At 44.2% G+C, this 15,954-nt stretch overlaps 1 protein-coding gene across 1 annotated transcript in view; it reads left to right on the forward strand.

Annotated features, from left to right (window-relative positions):
* Positions 1-15,954, forward strand: part of LOC137333765 (1-phosphatidylinositol 4,5-bisphosphate phosphodiesterase gamma-2-like) — a 159,356-nt gene that overhangs the window by 71,978 nt on the left and 71,424 nt on the right. Inside the window, exons 4-7 of the mRNA XM_067998097.1 lie at positions 64-111; positions 8,076-8,160; positions 11,582-11,665; positions 14,291-14,334. Coding sequence (XP_067854198.1) covers positions 64-111; positions 8,076-8,160; positions 11,582-11,665; positions 14,291-14,334 — 261 coding nt within the window. The remainder of the gene's footprint in view (positions 1-63; positions 112-8,075; positions 8,161-11,581; positions 11,666-14,290; positions 14,335-15,954) is intronic.

The raw sequence follows: 15,954 nt of genomic DNA on the forward strand, positions 1-15,954 counted from the left end.
TAGCTGAAATGTAACAACGTATCTGTGACCTTGTTTCACTGTCATATTTTCTATGGTTTGCAGCTGGCTGAGGAAGCAGTTCTATTCAGTGGACTGGACAAGAAGAAATAGGTACGATTCGCATAATTTCTGTACTACTTCAGCCACAGTGTTGATATGGCTGGTCCAGTTAAGTTTCTAGTCAATGGTGATCCCCAGATGTTGATGGTGGGGACTCAGCAATGGTGGAGGTCAGGGTGAGATGGGCTTTCTATTGTTCGATATGGTTGTTATTTGGCATGAATGTAGCCTGCCACTTGTCAGCCGAAGCCTGGACGTTATCCAGGTCCTGCTGTAGGCTGGTATGGACTACTTCATTGTGGAATTGTCATCGAACAGCCCCACTCCTGATATTATGTCAGAGGGAAGGTGGTTGATGAAGCAGCTGAAGAGGGTTAGACTGAAAGCGACTTCCTGAGGAATTCCTGCCATGATGCCTGGCATTGCAATGATTGGCCTCTGACAATTAGAAACATCTTCCTTTCTGTCACGTACGACTCCAGCCAGTGAAGGGTTTTCCCTTTGATCCCTATTGGCCTCAGTTTTTCTAGAGCTCCTTGGTTTTATATTCAGTCGAATGCTGGCTTGATGTCCAGGGCAAGGACCTTCACCCCTCCTCTGGAATTCATCTCTTGCTTCCATATCAGGATCAAGACTGTGATGAAGTCTGGAGTTGTGTGGTTCTGGCAGAATCTAAGTGTCAGTATGCAGATTATTGGTGAGTAGATTTATTGATGGCATTCTTGTTGACTCCTTCCAGCACTTTACTGCTGGCCAGGGGAAGCTGATGGGATGGTAATTGGCCAAACTAGATTTGTACTTTTTTTGGGGGGATAAGGCACACCATGGTAATTTTCCACGTCGTCAGGTAAATCATATCTGTATTGGAACAGCTTCAGGGAAGTGGCTAGTACTGGTGCACCAGCCGGGACATCATTAGAGTTCATAATTTTCGCTGAGTTGAGTGCACTCGGGATCTGGCTATTCACTTGGCATGATCTTAGGATCAGAGCAGAGGTCATGGCTTATGTGTTACAGATACTGATTTGTGTTGTGAAAAGTGGGATGATTGTTGTAAGAGGTGCAGTACTTGAAACAGGCCAGCTTCTTCAGCTCTTACCCATCTAATGTCCTTTAGGGAAGGAAACCTGCTGCCCTTACCCGGTCTGGCCTACATGTGACTCCAGACCCACAGCAATGTGGTTGATTCTTAATTGCCCTCTGAAATGGCCTAGCAAGCCACTCAGTTGTAAAATCTCGCTACGAAAAGTCATAACAAGAATAAAACCGGACGGACCACCCGGCATCGGACCACTAGGCACCGGACACGACAACGGCAAACCAAGCCCAGTCGACCCTGCAAAGTCCTCCTCACTAACATCTGGGGACTTGTGCCAAAATTGGGAGAGCTGTCCCACAGACTAGTCAAGCAACAGTCTGACATAGCCATACTCACAGAATCATACCTTTCAGCCAACGTCCCAGACTCTTCCATCACCATCCCTGGGTATGTCCTGTCCCACCGGCAGGACAGACCCACCAGAGGTGGCGGTACAGTGATATACAGTCAGGAGGGGGTGGCCCTGGGAGTCCCTAACATTGACTCTGGACCCCATGAAATCTCATGGCATCAGGTCAAACATGGGCAAGGAAACCTCCTGCTGATTACCACCTACTGTCCTCCCTCAGCTGATGAATCAGTCCTCCTCCATGTTGAGCACCACTTGGAGGAAGCACTGAGAGTAGCAAGGGCACAGAATGTACTCTGGGTGGGGGGCTTCAATGTCCATCACCAAGAGTGGCTCGGTAGCACCACTACTGACCAAGCTGGCCGAGTCCTGAAGGACATAGTTGCCAGACTGGGCCTGCGGCAGGTGGTGAGTGAACCAACACGATGGAAAAACTTACTTGACCTCGTCCCACCAATCTACCTGTCGCAAATGCATCTGTCCATGACAGTATTGGTAGGAGTGACCACCGCACAGTCCTCATGGAGACTAAGTCCCGTCTTCGCACTGAGGACACCATCCAACGTGTTGTGTGGCATGACCACCGTGCTAAATGGGATAGATTCAGAACAGATCTAGCAGCTCAAAACTGGGCATCCATGAGGCGCTGTGGGCCATCAGCAGCAGCAGAATTTTATTCCAGCACAATCTGTACCCTCATGGCCCGGCATATTCCTCACTCCACCTTTACCAACAAGCCAGGGGATCAACCCTGGTTCAATGAGGAGTGTAGAAGAGCATGCCAGGAGCAGCACCAGGCGTACCGAAAAATGAGGTGCCATTGTGAAGCTACAACTCAGGACTACATGCGTGCTAAACAGCGGAAGCAGCATGCTATAGACAGAGCTAAGCGATTCCACAACCAACGGATCAGATCAAAGCTCTGCAGTCCTGCCACATCCAGTCGTGAATGGTGGTGGACAATGAAACAACTAACGGGAGAAGGAGGCTCTGCAAACATCCCCATCCTCAATAATGGCGGAGTCCAGCACGTGAGTGCAAAAGACAAGGCTGAAGCATTTGCAACCATCTTCAGCCAGAAGTGCTGAGTGGATGATCCATCTCAGCCTCCTAACAATATCCCCACGATCAAAGAAGCCAGTCTTCAGCCAATTCGATTCACTCCACGTGATATCAAGAAACGGCTGAGTGCACTGGATACAGCAAAGGCTATGGGCCCCGACAACATCCCAGCTGTAGTGCTGAAGACTTGTGCTCCAGAACTAGCTGCGCCTCTAGCCAAGCTGTTCCAGTACAGCTACAACACTGGCATCTACCCGACAATGTGGAAAATTGCCCAGGTATGTCCTGTCCACAAAAAGCAGGACAAATCCAATCCGGCCAATTACTGCCCCATCAGTCTACTCTCAATCATCAGCAACGTGATGGAAGGTGTCGTCGACAGTGCTATCAAGCGGCACTTACTCACCAATAACCTGCTCACCGATGCTCAGTTTGGGTTCCGCCAGGACCACTCGGCTCCAGACCTCATTACAGCCTTGGTCCAAACATGGACAAAAGAGCTGAATTCCAGAGGTGAGGTGAGAGTGACTGCCCTTGACATCAAGGCAGCATTTGACCGAGTGTGGCACCAAGGAGCCCTAGTAAAATTGAAGTCAATGGGAATCAAGGGGAAAACTCTCCAGTGGCTGGAGTCATACCTAGCACAAAGGAAGATGTTAGTGGTTGTTGGAGGCCAATCATCTCAGCCCCAGGACATTGCTGCAGGTGTTCCTCAGGGCAGTGTCCTCGGCCCAACCACCTTCAGCTGCTTCATCAATGACCTTCCCTCCATCATAAGGTCAGAAATGGGGATGTTCGCTGATGATTGCACAGTGTTCAGTTCCATTCACAACCCCTCAGATAATGAAGCAGTTCGTGCCCGCATGCAGCAAGACCTGGACAACATCCAGGCTTGGGCTCATAAGTGGCAAGTTACATTCGCACCAGATAAGTGCCAGGCAATGACCATCTCCAACAAGAGAGAGTCTAAACACTTCCCCTTGACATTCAACGGCATTACCATCGCCGAATCCCCCATCAACATCCTGGGGGTCACCATTGACCAGAAATTTAACTGGACCAGCCATATAAATACTGTGGCTATGAGAGCAGGTCAGAGGCTGGGTATTCTGCGGCAAGTGACTCACCTCCTGACTCCCCAAAGCCTTTCCACCATCTACAAGGCACAAGTCAGGAGTGTGATGGAATACTCTCCACTTGCTTGGATGAGTGCAGCTCCAACAACACTCAAGAAGCTCGACATCAACCAGGACAAAGCAACCCACTTGATTGGCACCCCATCCACCACCCTAAAGATTCACTCCCTTCACCACCGGCGCACAGTGGCTGCAGTGTGTACCATCCACAGGATGCACTGCAGCAACTCGCCAAGGCTTCTTCGACAGCACCTCCCAAACCCGCGACCTCTACCACCTAGAAGGACAAGGGCAGCAGGCGCATGGGAACAACACCACCTGCACGTTCCCCTCCAAGTCACACACCATCCCGACTTGGAAATATATCACCGTTCCTTCATCGTCGCTGGGTCAAAATCCTGGAAGTCCCTTCCTAACAGCACTGTGGGAGAACTGTCACCACACGGACTGCAGCGGTTCAAGAAGGCGGCTCGCCACCACCTTCTCAAGGGCAATTAGGGATGGGCAATAAATGCCGGCCTCGCCAGCGACGCCCACATCCCATGAACGAATCGAAAAAAAAGTAAAAGCAGAAAATGCTATAAATACACAGCAGCTTAATCAGCATCTATAATGAGAAAAGATGGATGATCATTTCAGTTGTAGATCCTACAGTTATGTAATGATGAAGTACTGAAGCTGTTTGGAGCAGCTTCTGTTAATCTGATTGATTATAAAATTCTGTTGTGATGAATTTATATATATAAATATGTAATAAGAATTTAAGAGTTGCAGTTGACTATTGATATGTATGCTGTAAAGTAACAATTCTGGATTCATTAGACTTGTATATGAAGATGTCTAAAACTAAAATATGTTGTGTTGTCTTGTTTTTAACTTACTAGGTTTACACAGGGCATGGTATAGGATGTGACTTTTTTTGTTACTTGTGATATACTTTAACAGGAAGAAACAGTGTTAAATATTTGGTTCTCAAAAAGTGATGGTGTGGGCACATAGGAACTAGGGGGGAGAAATTCGACGTCGTTGCGCCAATTTTTTAGGCGTAAAATCAATGTTGGGAGTCTAAATTTCCTGTGGTCCTGCTCCATTGGCAGAATTGCGGCAGGTTGAGACTTCCACTCACCCATTGTTTGCACCCCTAGCGCTGAGGTCACGGGTTTTAAAATATTCTGCATAGGCGTGGTACCATTTATGAAGGGGATGCTAACCACTGCAGCACCTTGCCACTGTGTAAGTGGGCCTGTGGTCTCAGCCCAGCACTACAAATATAAATACCCCAAATTCAAATTTGTCATTTTCACTATAGTGGTCAGCAATTGTTTTTGGGAAACCAACTTTTTAAAATGCAAGTCCCCATCCCCCACCCACCCCCCTCACAGAGCCCTTAGCGACGCCAGATGTCAAGCACAGGTATCCCTCGTGCCCAACAAAATATGTCATGTGATGCATTTTGCTCTTTTGTAAGGAGTCATAATACACCCGCCTATATGTGGATGGATGTACTAAGCACCCATGCCCACTTCTGGTGGAATTTTGGACTGGCGCAAAAAGAGGCAGGGACCTGGCGTTAAAGGGTCCCATCCCATTTTATGACCCCTTATGCCTAGATAATGCCAGTTTACTGACACAATAGCAGAGGACATTCAGGGCCTAAGTTTTTTTTTCAGATTTTCAATTCAGCCAAGTGAAAAATTCATTAGTTACTTGCTTAAGTGTTCTGTACATAAGAGCATAAGAACATAAGAAATAGGAGCAGGAATAGGCCATACGGCCCCTCGAGCCTGCTCCGCCATTCATTCAGATCATGGCTGATCTTCTACCTCAACTCCACTTTCCTGCCCGATCCCCAGATCCCTTGATTCCCTTAGAGTCCAAGTATGCACATAGAATAAGATGGACATTTGTTTTGGTAGCCTTTCAACAGCTTTATGCCATCTCTACTATGCTGCATGTACATACACCACATAGTGGTGAAAAGATAAAAAGCACTTCCCTTGGGTTTGGAATGAAATATTACATGTGCTGATTATTCATAACTTTAAAAAAGTACTGAGAGCAGACAGATATAGTTTGGCTCAGTCCAACCAAGTTAGATGTTCCCTTCTTCATGTGCTGTTGATGCACAGGAATGTAGGAAATTTGTTTGGCGTAAAATGATTTTGTGCCTTTGAACTAGTTTTTTTTAATCTCATGTTGGTATTGCTGATATATTTCCGGAAATTCCATGGGGCTATCACCCGTCTCTTGTCATAACAGCCGGTTATTGCTGTTTTTCTTAAGTTTCCAATGGCCTGGGTGTTTGGTAGCTGTAGCTGTCGTCACTATTTGGCAGTTGTCGATATATCATTATGGGTGGGCCCAGGATCTGTCAGATTTTATTTCATGGCAAATTTTTCATTTTATCTTTTTGCATACAATTTAAGTTCGGTGAAGTGGACAAATTTAAATTGGTTTCTGTAAAATGTATCCACAGGGAGTAGGCATATGAATGCGCATTGCTCTGTCTGAAGCCATTACAGTTTGAAATTCCATCAGGAATTTACTCCTGGTTGTAAAAACTTGAGTTTCCCTTTACCCTTTGACCTATAACTAATCAAATAATAGATCTCTATAGAGCAATGAATGGTCTAATTTTGTAGTTTCTTATCAGACATATATAGTCACTTTGGACCAAATTATTTGTGCTACCTAAGTGTCAGAGGAAATAAAGCTCACACTAGTTGATAGTAATAGTTAATATAGATCATCAGGTTGTCAATTGCCTATACTTATAGTCTATTGCAGGTGATTTGTTTCAGATCTCTGAAAGGTTGAATGTAGGCTTGCCTGCAACCTCTCATTGGCACCTACTGCCCCTTTGGAAATGACCAAGCTGTTATCTATACAGGGTGTCCCACCAGGGTGTTCCACCAGGATGCTGATTGTTTTGCATTTCCTAAGTTTTTAAAAATTGCTTGAACGAGGTATCTTCGAGCCCCTCCCCCTTATACCTTTTAAACCTATCTTGATTGACAGTTCTGTAGCCAGCGGTTGCCTGAATCTGGGCATAAGTATGGCAAGCTCTCCCAGTGCTTTAGTTCAATTAACATATATAGGTCACTGTGAGTCAGGACTCCATAAAAAGCACCTCAGAAGATCTTTGTTGTTTTCATTTGAAGAACACAGTTTTAAATTAATGGTAAGAATTAAGGACTAATGTTATTTTTTTAAATAGCTAATTTAATCTTGCTTTTGTACAATTTTACTTTTTAATAAATGTAAATTCATTTTTAGCCTGAACTATATGATCTGTCAACATGGTGCTTTCTGATAGGTTGGAAAGTTCTAGAGTGCATTGCAAGGGGACAGTATTATTTCTGTTGCATACCCCAGTGATAGAGGTTCACTGTTCACCCAGTGCCAAGCTAGAGGTTTGGTTAATAACGTCAAACTTTGGTCCATGGGCAGTGCTGGCTTACCAATGGATGCTGACTTGCAGTGGGTATGAGTACAATGCTTTGGGAAATAACCCAAGCTAAAACAATTGTTTTCTCCCTCCTTTGTTGTGCTGGTTTGGATTGGCTAAACTATTGTTTGATAGTTATAAAAATTTTCAGCTAAATATTATTTTTCAATGAACTATGACTTATAGGCTCAAGTGCTGGCACTTGTATGCTAACACAAGCTTGTAATACAGCTTGGACCATAACTTTAAGCAGAATCAAGTGCCATTTTTGCAAAGTGCAATGAAATATTAGTAATCTTTTTGGAATGAATTTGTGGTGTGTGTTTTCACATGACTGTAACAGACTTCTGACAGGGAGGAGGAAATGGCTTTCTAGAGTTCAGTACAAGGTTGAGAACATTTCCTCCTTGCAATGAAAAAAGAACAGGTGGAGATATAATAAAATAGAAGCTGTCCTTTTGGGTTGTCTTTGGGGAATTACCAGGTTTATTAAAAGTACCACTTGCTTCCACACATCCTGGATGGAGTATCATGTGTAGCAATTGTTAAAATGCTAGAGTACTTTATTCACTTTTTTCCACAGTTCACTGTCATATAAATGTCCCATTCCAAATGGGAATCGACAGAATAGATCTATTCACTTCATTTGTGACAAAATGCTTTTGCTTTAGTTTGAACCAGTATGTATTGCTAATAGCTTTTTGTCTCCTACTTTAGGGAGTAAATTCCTTGCTTGTGTGCGCCCAGCGAGGACTCGCGGTCAAAAAGAGTGCAGATTACAAAGTCTTGTAGCTCTCTCTTCGGCCCGTACTCCCTTTGAGCACAGCTACCTGCTTGGAGCACGGGATCAGTGAATTTACCCTTGTATATGTAACTCTTTTTTCATTTGGTTGAAAATATTTATTTCTTACTTTTTTGCAGCATCTCCCTCAAGGAGCTCAAGCTCATGCTACCTCAAGTAAACTTCAAAGTGCCAAGTGTGAAGTTCCTTAAGGACAAGATGGGGGTATTTATCCTTTAAGCTAATTGCCAAATATGTTTCCATGACAAATTGTGTACATACTGATCTGAAGTTAAGTGCTTCACATAATTATGCCTTTTTCAAAAGAGTACAAAGAGTTGTGTTTTGTATACCCTCTCCTAAAATGAATGCTTTGTATTTGTCTAAAATTGTATACATTAAGCCTTATTTCCAGAGGACCATTTCTGTTTGGGTTTTTGGCCTAGCATCCTCTGCTGTAGGTGCTATGTTCAGTACAAAACATCAAAAATTGAGGTAGCAATTGCTACTGCTGACAGAAGTTTGATTTCTCTAGTGGCTTCAAACCAGAGCTAAAACCTTTAGCAGGAATTTTTGTATCTTCTGCTTTCAAGCTTCAGGCCAATTAAGATCTGTTTGGTGCATTACTGATCCCACTGATGTTGCCCTCTGCTGAATTGTTCTTGAGTAGTCCAGTCGTTGTTTGCCTTTACTTTGAACTGAGGTAAGAATAACAGGATTGCAGTTAATGCTGGACAGATTACACAATTAGTAGCATTGACAGTGTTTGTTTTGTGCTTAGTGCAGAGAACTGAAAGGAAGCTCAGATTGCACAGAACCCTCACAGCCCTTAGCATCTCAGATCCACAAGAATGCATCTACCACCTTGAGCAACTACCTGAATATGACTGCAGAGCAGTGCATTCAAAAATACAGTTGTCTGGGAGATAGCTACAGAGTTATACTATTTCATGGCTGGAGGGGCACTATACAGTCAGGACAGCTTTGCCTCTTAGGTGGCCATAGCCCTGAAATGTTATCCTTCTGAGCCTTTTCAAGTTGCCGCAGTCAATTTGACCAAAGTAAGATGTTCCTCAACCCTGTCACTGCCAAAATGTACCAGCAACGATAACTGTCCCTTCTGCTTGCAGTGTTCCTTGCAGTGTTAATGCTATCTTGCAGCTTGCAGGAATGGTATGAAACCTCACTGGAGTTGATGCCTGCCAAGTGTTCCACAATGATTGAAGGCGACATACCTGTGATATGGCACTAATGTTATTGTCTCCTACTTGCTTGTAAGAGGTTAGCCATGCTGTTGGTGAAAGTCAAAACTTACCTGGCCATCTTTCCCACGAAACCAGCGTGCAGGTCTTCGTATATGGTGATCAAAGGGGAACCACAAATTCTGTGCTGGGGAGGGAAGAGTAGGTGGGAACACGAAGCACTTCAGATACAAAGCTGTTAATATGAATGATCAACAACAACCTGCATTTATATAGTGCCTTTAATGTCGTAAAATGTCCCAACGCGTCACCTTGTGCTCACTTCCTACAGCGCGTACTCAGTCTTCTGGCTGTTCCTCTGTTTCTGCCTCTAACCACTTCCCAATCTGAGGGTATATTTCCAGATTAATAGCAGCATCTTGAGGGTTGCCGGATGGATGGCTGTATGTATAAACTTTCCCAAAGGCCCTGCAATGGTCTCAGAACTGTCCAGGAATATTGTTGCACTTCCCCTCCCACCCCCATCTCCCTGCCCCTTGCAGGATTTGGAGCTGTGCAAACCAATAAGTTTCTCAGGAGTCTATGGCTGAACATGAGACATGCCAGCATGAGGACCAGTCACAACATTGCAGGCACTCCATTTATTTTAAATGGATTAACACCTCTGCTAAAATGTTGGACTAATCTTCGCGCAGCATAATTTCAGGGCCGCAGTATCCAAAATAACTTTTTTCTACAACAGGCAAATTTGCTCTTTGAAAAACTGCAGTTACATTTCTGCAGAAAATTAGGAATGCGACAAGTATAAAGAGGGATAAGTTAGCAACCTGTTATAATTCGACCTGCCTCTGTACGATATAAGATTCATTAGGCATAGACCAAGAAAAGAAGAAAAGAAAGAACTTGCATTTATATGGTGTCTTTCACATCCTCAAGATGTCCCAAAGTGCTTCAAAGCCAATGAAGTACTTTTTTGGAAATGTAGTCATTGTTGTGATGTAGGGAAACAAGACTAGGGGCATAGCCTCTCATAGTGACATGATTTTCTAAATGAAGAATTTCTGGTCTTGGTTGGACCACCAGGAATGAAGCAAAAAAAGGCAATGTCAGTTTGTTATTTTTACTGAGCCTCTGCCAGCTGGTAGAAAATGCCATTGGCAATGGCCTGAAAGACGTCGGGTAGATAATGGTGGAGCGGGAGAAATTGTTTCACACTGCTTTCTCCTTCCTCACTTTTCCACCAATTTTCTACCTAGAATCATAGAAAGGTTACAGCGTGGAAGGAGGCCATTCGGCCCATCGAGTCCATGCCAGCTCGATGTAAGAACAATCCTGCTAGTCCCACTCCCCCGCCCTATCCCCATAGCCCTGCAAATTTTTTCCTTTCAAGTACTTATCCAGTTCCCTTTTGAAGGCCATGATTGAATCTGCCTCCACCAACCTCTCAGGCTGTGCATTCCAGATCCTAACCACTCGCTGTGTAAAGAAGTTTTTCCTCATGTCACCTTTGGTTCTTTTGCCAATCACCTTAAATCTATTCCTCTGGTACTTGATCCTTCTGCCAAACCTCTGCTACCTCCTCCAGTGAAGGCATTGTCTCTTTGTGGTTTCATAGCCACCGGGTGCCCTCTGGTACCTTGTCCAAGTGTTGACAGACTATTTCACCATAGGTTGCATTACAACCAAACTACATCCTGTTTCAATACAGCAGTCAGATATAGGAACCACTTCTCAATTTTGCCCTTAACTAACCCAATGGCATCTAGGCCAATTGTAGTGTCCTAAACCTAGTACAGCCTGGTAATTGAACCGGTGAACTTCCTTATCTGTATGCTTCAGCTACACACTGGCTCAACCAGTTGATTCTCTGTGGGAGTGGGGGGACAGTGTAAGTCCTTTGATTATCCTTTTGCTAAAGGGAGCTTGTTATTCTAATTTTTGTTCGTTACTGGATTCAATCTGCAGAATCCTTTATTTCCTGGCAATTTTCACTCTGCTGAAAGTGATTTTTTTTAAAAAACCTCCTTATGATCGTTTGTTTCTTTATATTCTCCAAAGGCTCAGCACAGTTTTAATTGATACTGGTGATAGAATAGATCCCGCTGTAATTCTGCTACCAACTTTGCTTATTAAAGGAGAGAAAAACCTAGAGGGAATATTTTCAGTAAACAATACTCCCCAGCTAGTAAATCTTAAAAAGGAACGAGTGTATTACCTACCTTGTAGGAAGTATCTTCCAAACAGTAACATATTACCTGCTGTTTCGGGCACCAGTCTGCACCCAGGGCTGCTGCAATGATACAAATTATGAGGTGGGCTGTGCGGTCCTGCAACAGCACCATTCACTTGCATCCACTGGATGTTGTTTGGAAGGCATGTCAGTGAGGAAAGTCAAAGCTCTTTAGGTATTGCCATGTGAAATAACTAAATGTTGATCCTTACAGGACATGGGAAATTCCAAGGACGACCTTAGCTTTGAACAGTTTCACCAACTCTACAAGAACCTGATGTTTGAAGGCCAGAAGATAGTAAGTATATCTTGTCATTGAAGATTCAAAGATCTCAATGTTTAAATAACAAGGGATTCGTATATATCACCAGACCTTGCTTACTATTTCCTATCATTATGGTTTGTAAATTCCTTTCTCTTGTCATGGGGAGAAGCCAAGGGAATTTCTGAGAAGACCTGCAGGCTTTAAAAATTAATGTTCTCGACTCAATTCCATAAATTTGTCCCATTTATGTGGAAGATTCAACAGTTTTAGTTATCACAATGCAGTGCTCAGCTAAAGATCAGTGGAAACCTTAAAATCGCATTCAGTACAAAACAAATCCTGGTCTCCATACACTCACTGCTACCTAAATCTAAAACTGTCCAAATGTTTCCGAAGTAACTGATTTGATGTACATACATGTATTTATGCATTTTAGATTTTTTTTCAATGTTTCTACACATTCAAAATCAAATATGGCAATGAAATGTTTTGCCTAATCTCTCTCTCTCTCCAGCCAGGAGCCTGGCATGATCTAGACCACAGGTATCTGTACAGATGATATTGGTGCCACCTCCTGTGGACCAAGGTAGAAAGACCACTCCGTCAATACTGATTCAGCACACCCTCAAGTGTAACTAATAGTCAAAACTAAGGAGGCGATTGTGACCCCACCCACCCAGCAGAAACCTTTTAAAATCGCCCTGGTCACTTACCTGCCCTAGAGAAGCCAGAAGCTGACCTCCTATGATTTTCACTTGCACAACTGAACAGGTGGGAAGAACACTTGCCCAAAGCTGTTGGTGCCCTTTTTAGTATCGGAACCTGACTGCAGCTTTTACTAGGTGGCCTGAGCAGAAAGCGGTAGTGAGTTTTCCGCCCAGACAACTCAGCAAGGAAGCTGATCAGGGCCAGAAGAGGACCAAAAAAGTACGTTTTTACATTTTAAATTTTTTTAAAAAGAAGCTTAGGACTCCCCTTCCTCGACTATCCCTCCCCTCCAACCCCCACCCCCAACCGATTGCCCGTACACCCTCAGGAGAGCCCGGCAGTCGATCCCACTACTTACCTGCTGTTGGCTGGTGGCCTGCAGACCACACAATTTTCCACCGTTACCTGCCCGGAACGGTTGGGAAGTCGGCTGGCAGGATTTAATTGAGGCCCAGGAGTTAAAATACTTCAGGCCTCATTTTTGGAGCGGCAGCTGATTTTTTAACTTACACTGCTACTCGCCCGCCAAAAACTGACCCACAGTTAAAGTCAGGGCCTATGATTTAAGCTCAGGTCTTCTAGTTTGGAGTCCATTGCAAAGCATTGTAGTTACTGCTTATGATGAAATTTCAATCAGTGTACTGCAGGATTACACAAGTTACACGTCCTGTCCACAAAAAACAGGACAAATCCAATCCAGCCAATTACCGCCCCATCAGTCTACTCTCGATCATCAGCAAAGTGATGGAAGATGTCGTCGACAGTGCTATCAAGCGGCACTTACTCACCAATAACCTGCTCACCGATGCTCAGTTTGGGTTCCGCCAGGACCACTCGGCTCCAGACCTCATTACAGCCTTGGTCCAAACATGGACAAAAGAGCTGAATTCCAGAGGTGAGGTGAGAGTGACTGCCCTTGACATCAAGGCAGCATTTGACCGAGTGTGACACCAAGGAGCCCTAGTAAAATTGAAGTCAATGGGAATCAGAGTGAAAACTCACCAGATAAGTGCCAGGCAATGACTATCTCCAACAAGAGAGAGTCTAACCACCTCCCCTTAACATTCAACGGCATTACCATCGCAGAAGCCCCCACCATCAACATCCTGGGGGTCACCATTGACCAGAAACTTAACTGGACCAGCCATATAAATAGTGTGGCTATAAGAGCAGGTCAGTGTCTGGGTATTCTGTGGTGAGTGACGCACCCCCTGACTCCCCAAAGCCTTTCCACCATCTACAAGGCACAAGTCAGGAGTGTGATGGAATACTCCCCACTTGCCTGGATGAGTGCAGCTCCAACAACACTCAAGAAGCTCGACACCATCCAGGATAAAGCAGCCCGCTTGATTGGCACCCCATCCACCACCCTAAACATTCACTCCCTTCACCACCGGCGCACAGTGGCTGCAGTGTGTACCATTCACAGGAAGCACAGCAGCAACTCGCCAAGGCTTCTTCGACAGTACCTCCCAAACCCGCGACCTCTACCACCTAGAAGGACAAGAGCAGCAGGCACATGGGAACAACACCACCTGCACATTCCCCTCCAAATCACACAGCATCCCAACTTGGAAATATATCGCCGTTCCTTCATCGTCGCTGGGTCAAAATCCTGGAACTCCCTTCCTAACAGCACTGTGGGAGAACCTTCACCACACGGACTGCAGCGGTTCAAGAAGGCAGCTCATCACCACCTTCTCAAGGGCAATTAGGGATGGGCAATAAATGCTGGACTCGCCAGCGACGCCCACATCCCATGAACGAATAAAAAAAAACATGAAAATTCAATCTTATAAGCGCAGTGTTTCTATAATGTAGTCCCACTCTTTATTCTTGTCATTGCTGATGCTTATATTGACTTTATCTTTCTTACTTGGTAAAAAGTAATCTTTTAAAATAATATGATTGTTAAAATTAAAACTCATCAATCAAATGCATCTTTTTCAGATTCTTGAGACCTTTAAAATAGAGGGATCTCTATTTATTCTCGGGTAAGGAGAAAACTCTTGTTTTTAATCCTGAAAAGGTGAAGTCTCACTCCAGTAGATCCTCGGGTCTTGATTTCAAGATTAGTACAGATGATGGAGCCATTTAGTCCATCTTAGCTGATCAATGCAGTATTTTTTAAAAAACTACAAACCCTCCATCATGTCAGCTAACTGTGTATTGAATGAGTTTAATGTTTACACCTTCACTACCTGACCTGGAAAACCATTCAAAGTTTTGAACACTCTTTGCATGAAGGTAGCCTTCCTCATGTTTGTCCTAAATTGTCCTTTCACCAGTTTTATCTTATGCCCCCTTGTTCTGTGTGTTGGCACATCTTACTGTAGTGACCCAGAGCTACCTTCTCGGAACTATTAGTATCTTGTATACTTCAAGAGGGTCCCCTCTCAGTAGCCACCTCTCAAGGTGCTCATTTATGTACCTGTAAAGATCGTGCCCCTGAAATTCTGCATGGAGTCTTCAGCCATAACTTCAGTGAAAGGCAATGTAATCCCCAGAGAAACGGCATAAATGCTTGAAAACGGCTGCATAAGTCATTTCTCTGAGGGCTCCGCTCGTCTCCTGCCATTGCACTTGTCTTGAATTTTACCTGTCACTGATCTGCTGATTTAACTGCTTTTGTAGATCCCTAGTTGCATCATTTGACTCAACTGCTCTCTCCTCAGTTCAGTATCATCTGTGAATTTGACCAATTTGCACTGGGTTTCTGAATCTAGGTTGTCAATGTACATTAGGAACACTAGAGGGCCCGCAACCAATCCCTACACTTTCCACTTAATATTTTCATCCCCCAGCATTCTACGTGACATTGCTTACAAGTCCCTAATCCTTTGTTTCCTTCAGCCGATCCTTACCCATGTTTTACCTTGAATTGCCCATAAAGATAAAGAAAGACTTACATTTATATAGCGCCTTTCATGACCTCAGGACGTCCCAAAGCGCTTTACAGCCAATGAAGTACTTTTGAAGTGTCATCACTGTTGTAATGTAGGAAACACAGCAGCCAATTTGCACACAGCAAGGTCCCACAAACAGCACTGTGATACTGACCAGGTAATCTGTTTTAGTGATGTTGGTTGGGGGATAAATGTGGGCCATTACACCAGGGAGAACTCCCCTGCTCTTCGAAATAGTGCCATGAGATCTTTTACACGCACTTGAGAGCTGTTTTACGTCTCATCCAAAATACAGCCTCTCTGACAGTGCAGCACTCCCTCAGTAGTGCTCAGAGTGTCAGCCTAGATTTTGTGCTCATGTCTCTGGAGTGGGACTTGAACCTTCTGACTCAGAGACAAGAGTGCTACCAATGAGCCATGATTGACACCCTGATCACACTTTTAGTGGCAGCCTTCTATTAAGAACTTTATTGAAGACTTTTTGGAACTCTAAGTTCACCATATCATATGGTTTTCCATTGTCCACTTAGGATGCCACTGAACATGTTATAACAATGCTTGTTACACTAGAGGTGGCAGCATGTCATGGAGTATTGTCCTGAGCAGTGGGTTAGAACTCTGAGAACATCAAATCGTTTACAACATGAAAAAAGTTCAGAAAATTCACAAACATCTATACTGATCAACTACTGGTAGAAGTGACTTTTT

This window comes from Heptranchias perlo, chromosome 16 (genome assembly GCF_035084215.1).
Source record: "Heptranchias perlo isolate sHepPer1 chromosome 16, sHepPer1.hap1, whole genome shotgun sequence".
Classification (NCBI taxonomy): Eukaryota; Metazoa; Chordata; class Chondrichthyes; order Hexanchiformes; family Hexanchidae; genus Heptranchias; species Heptranchias perlo.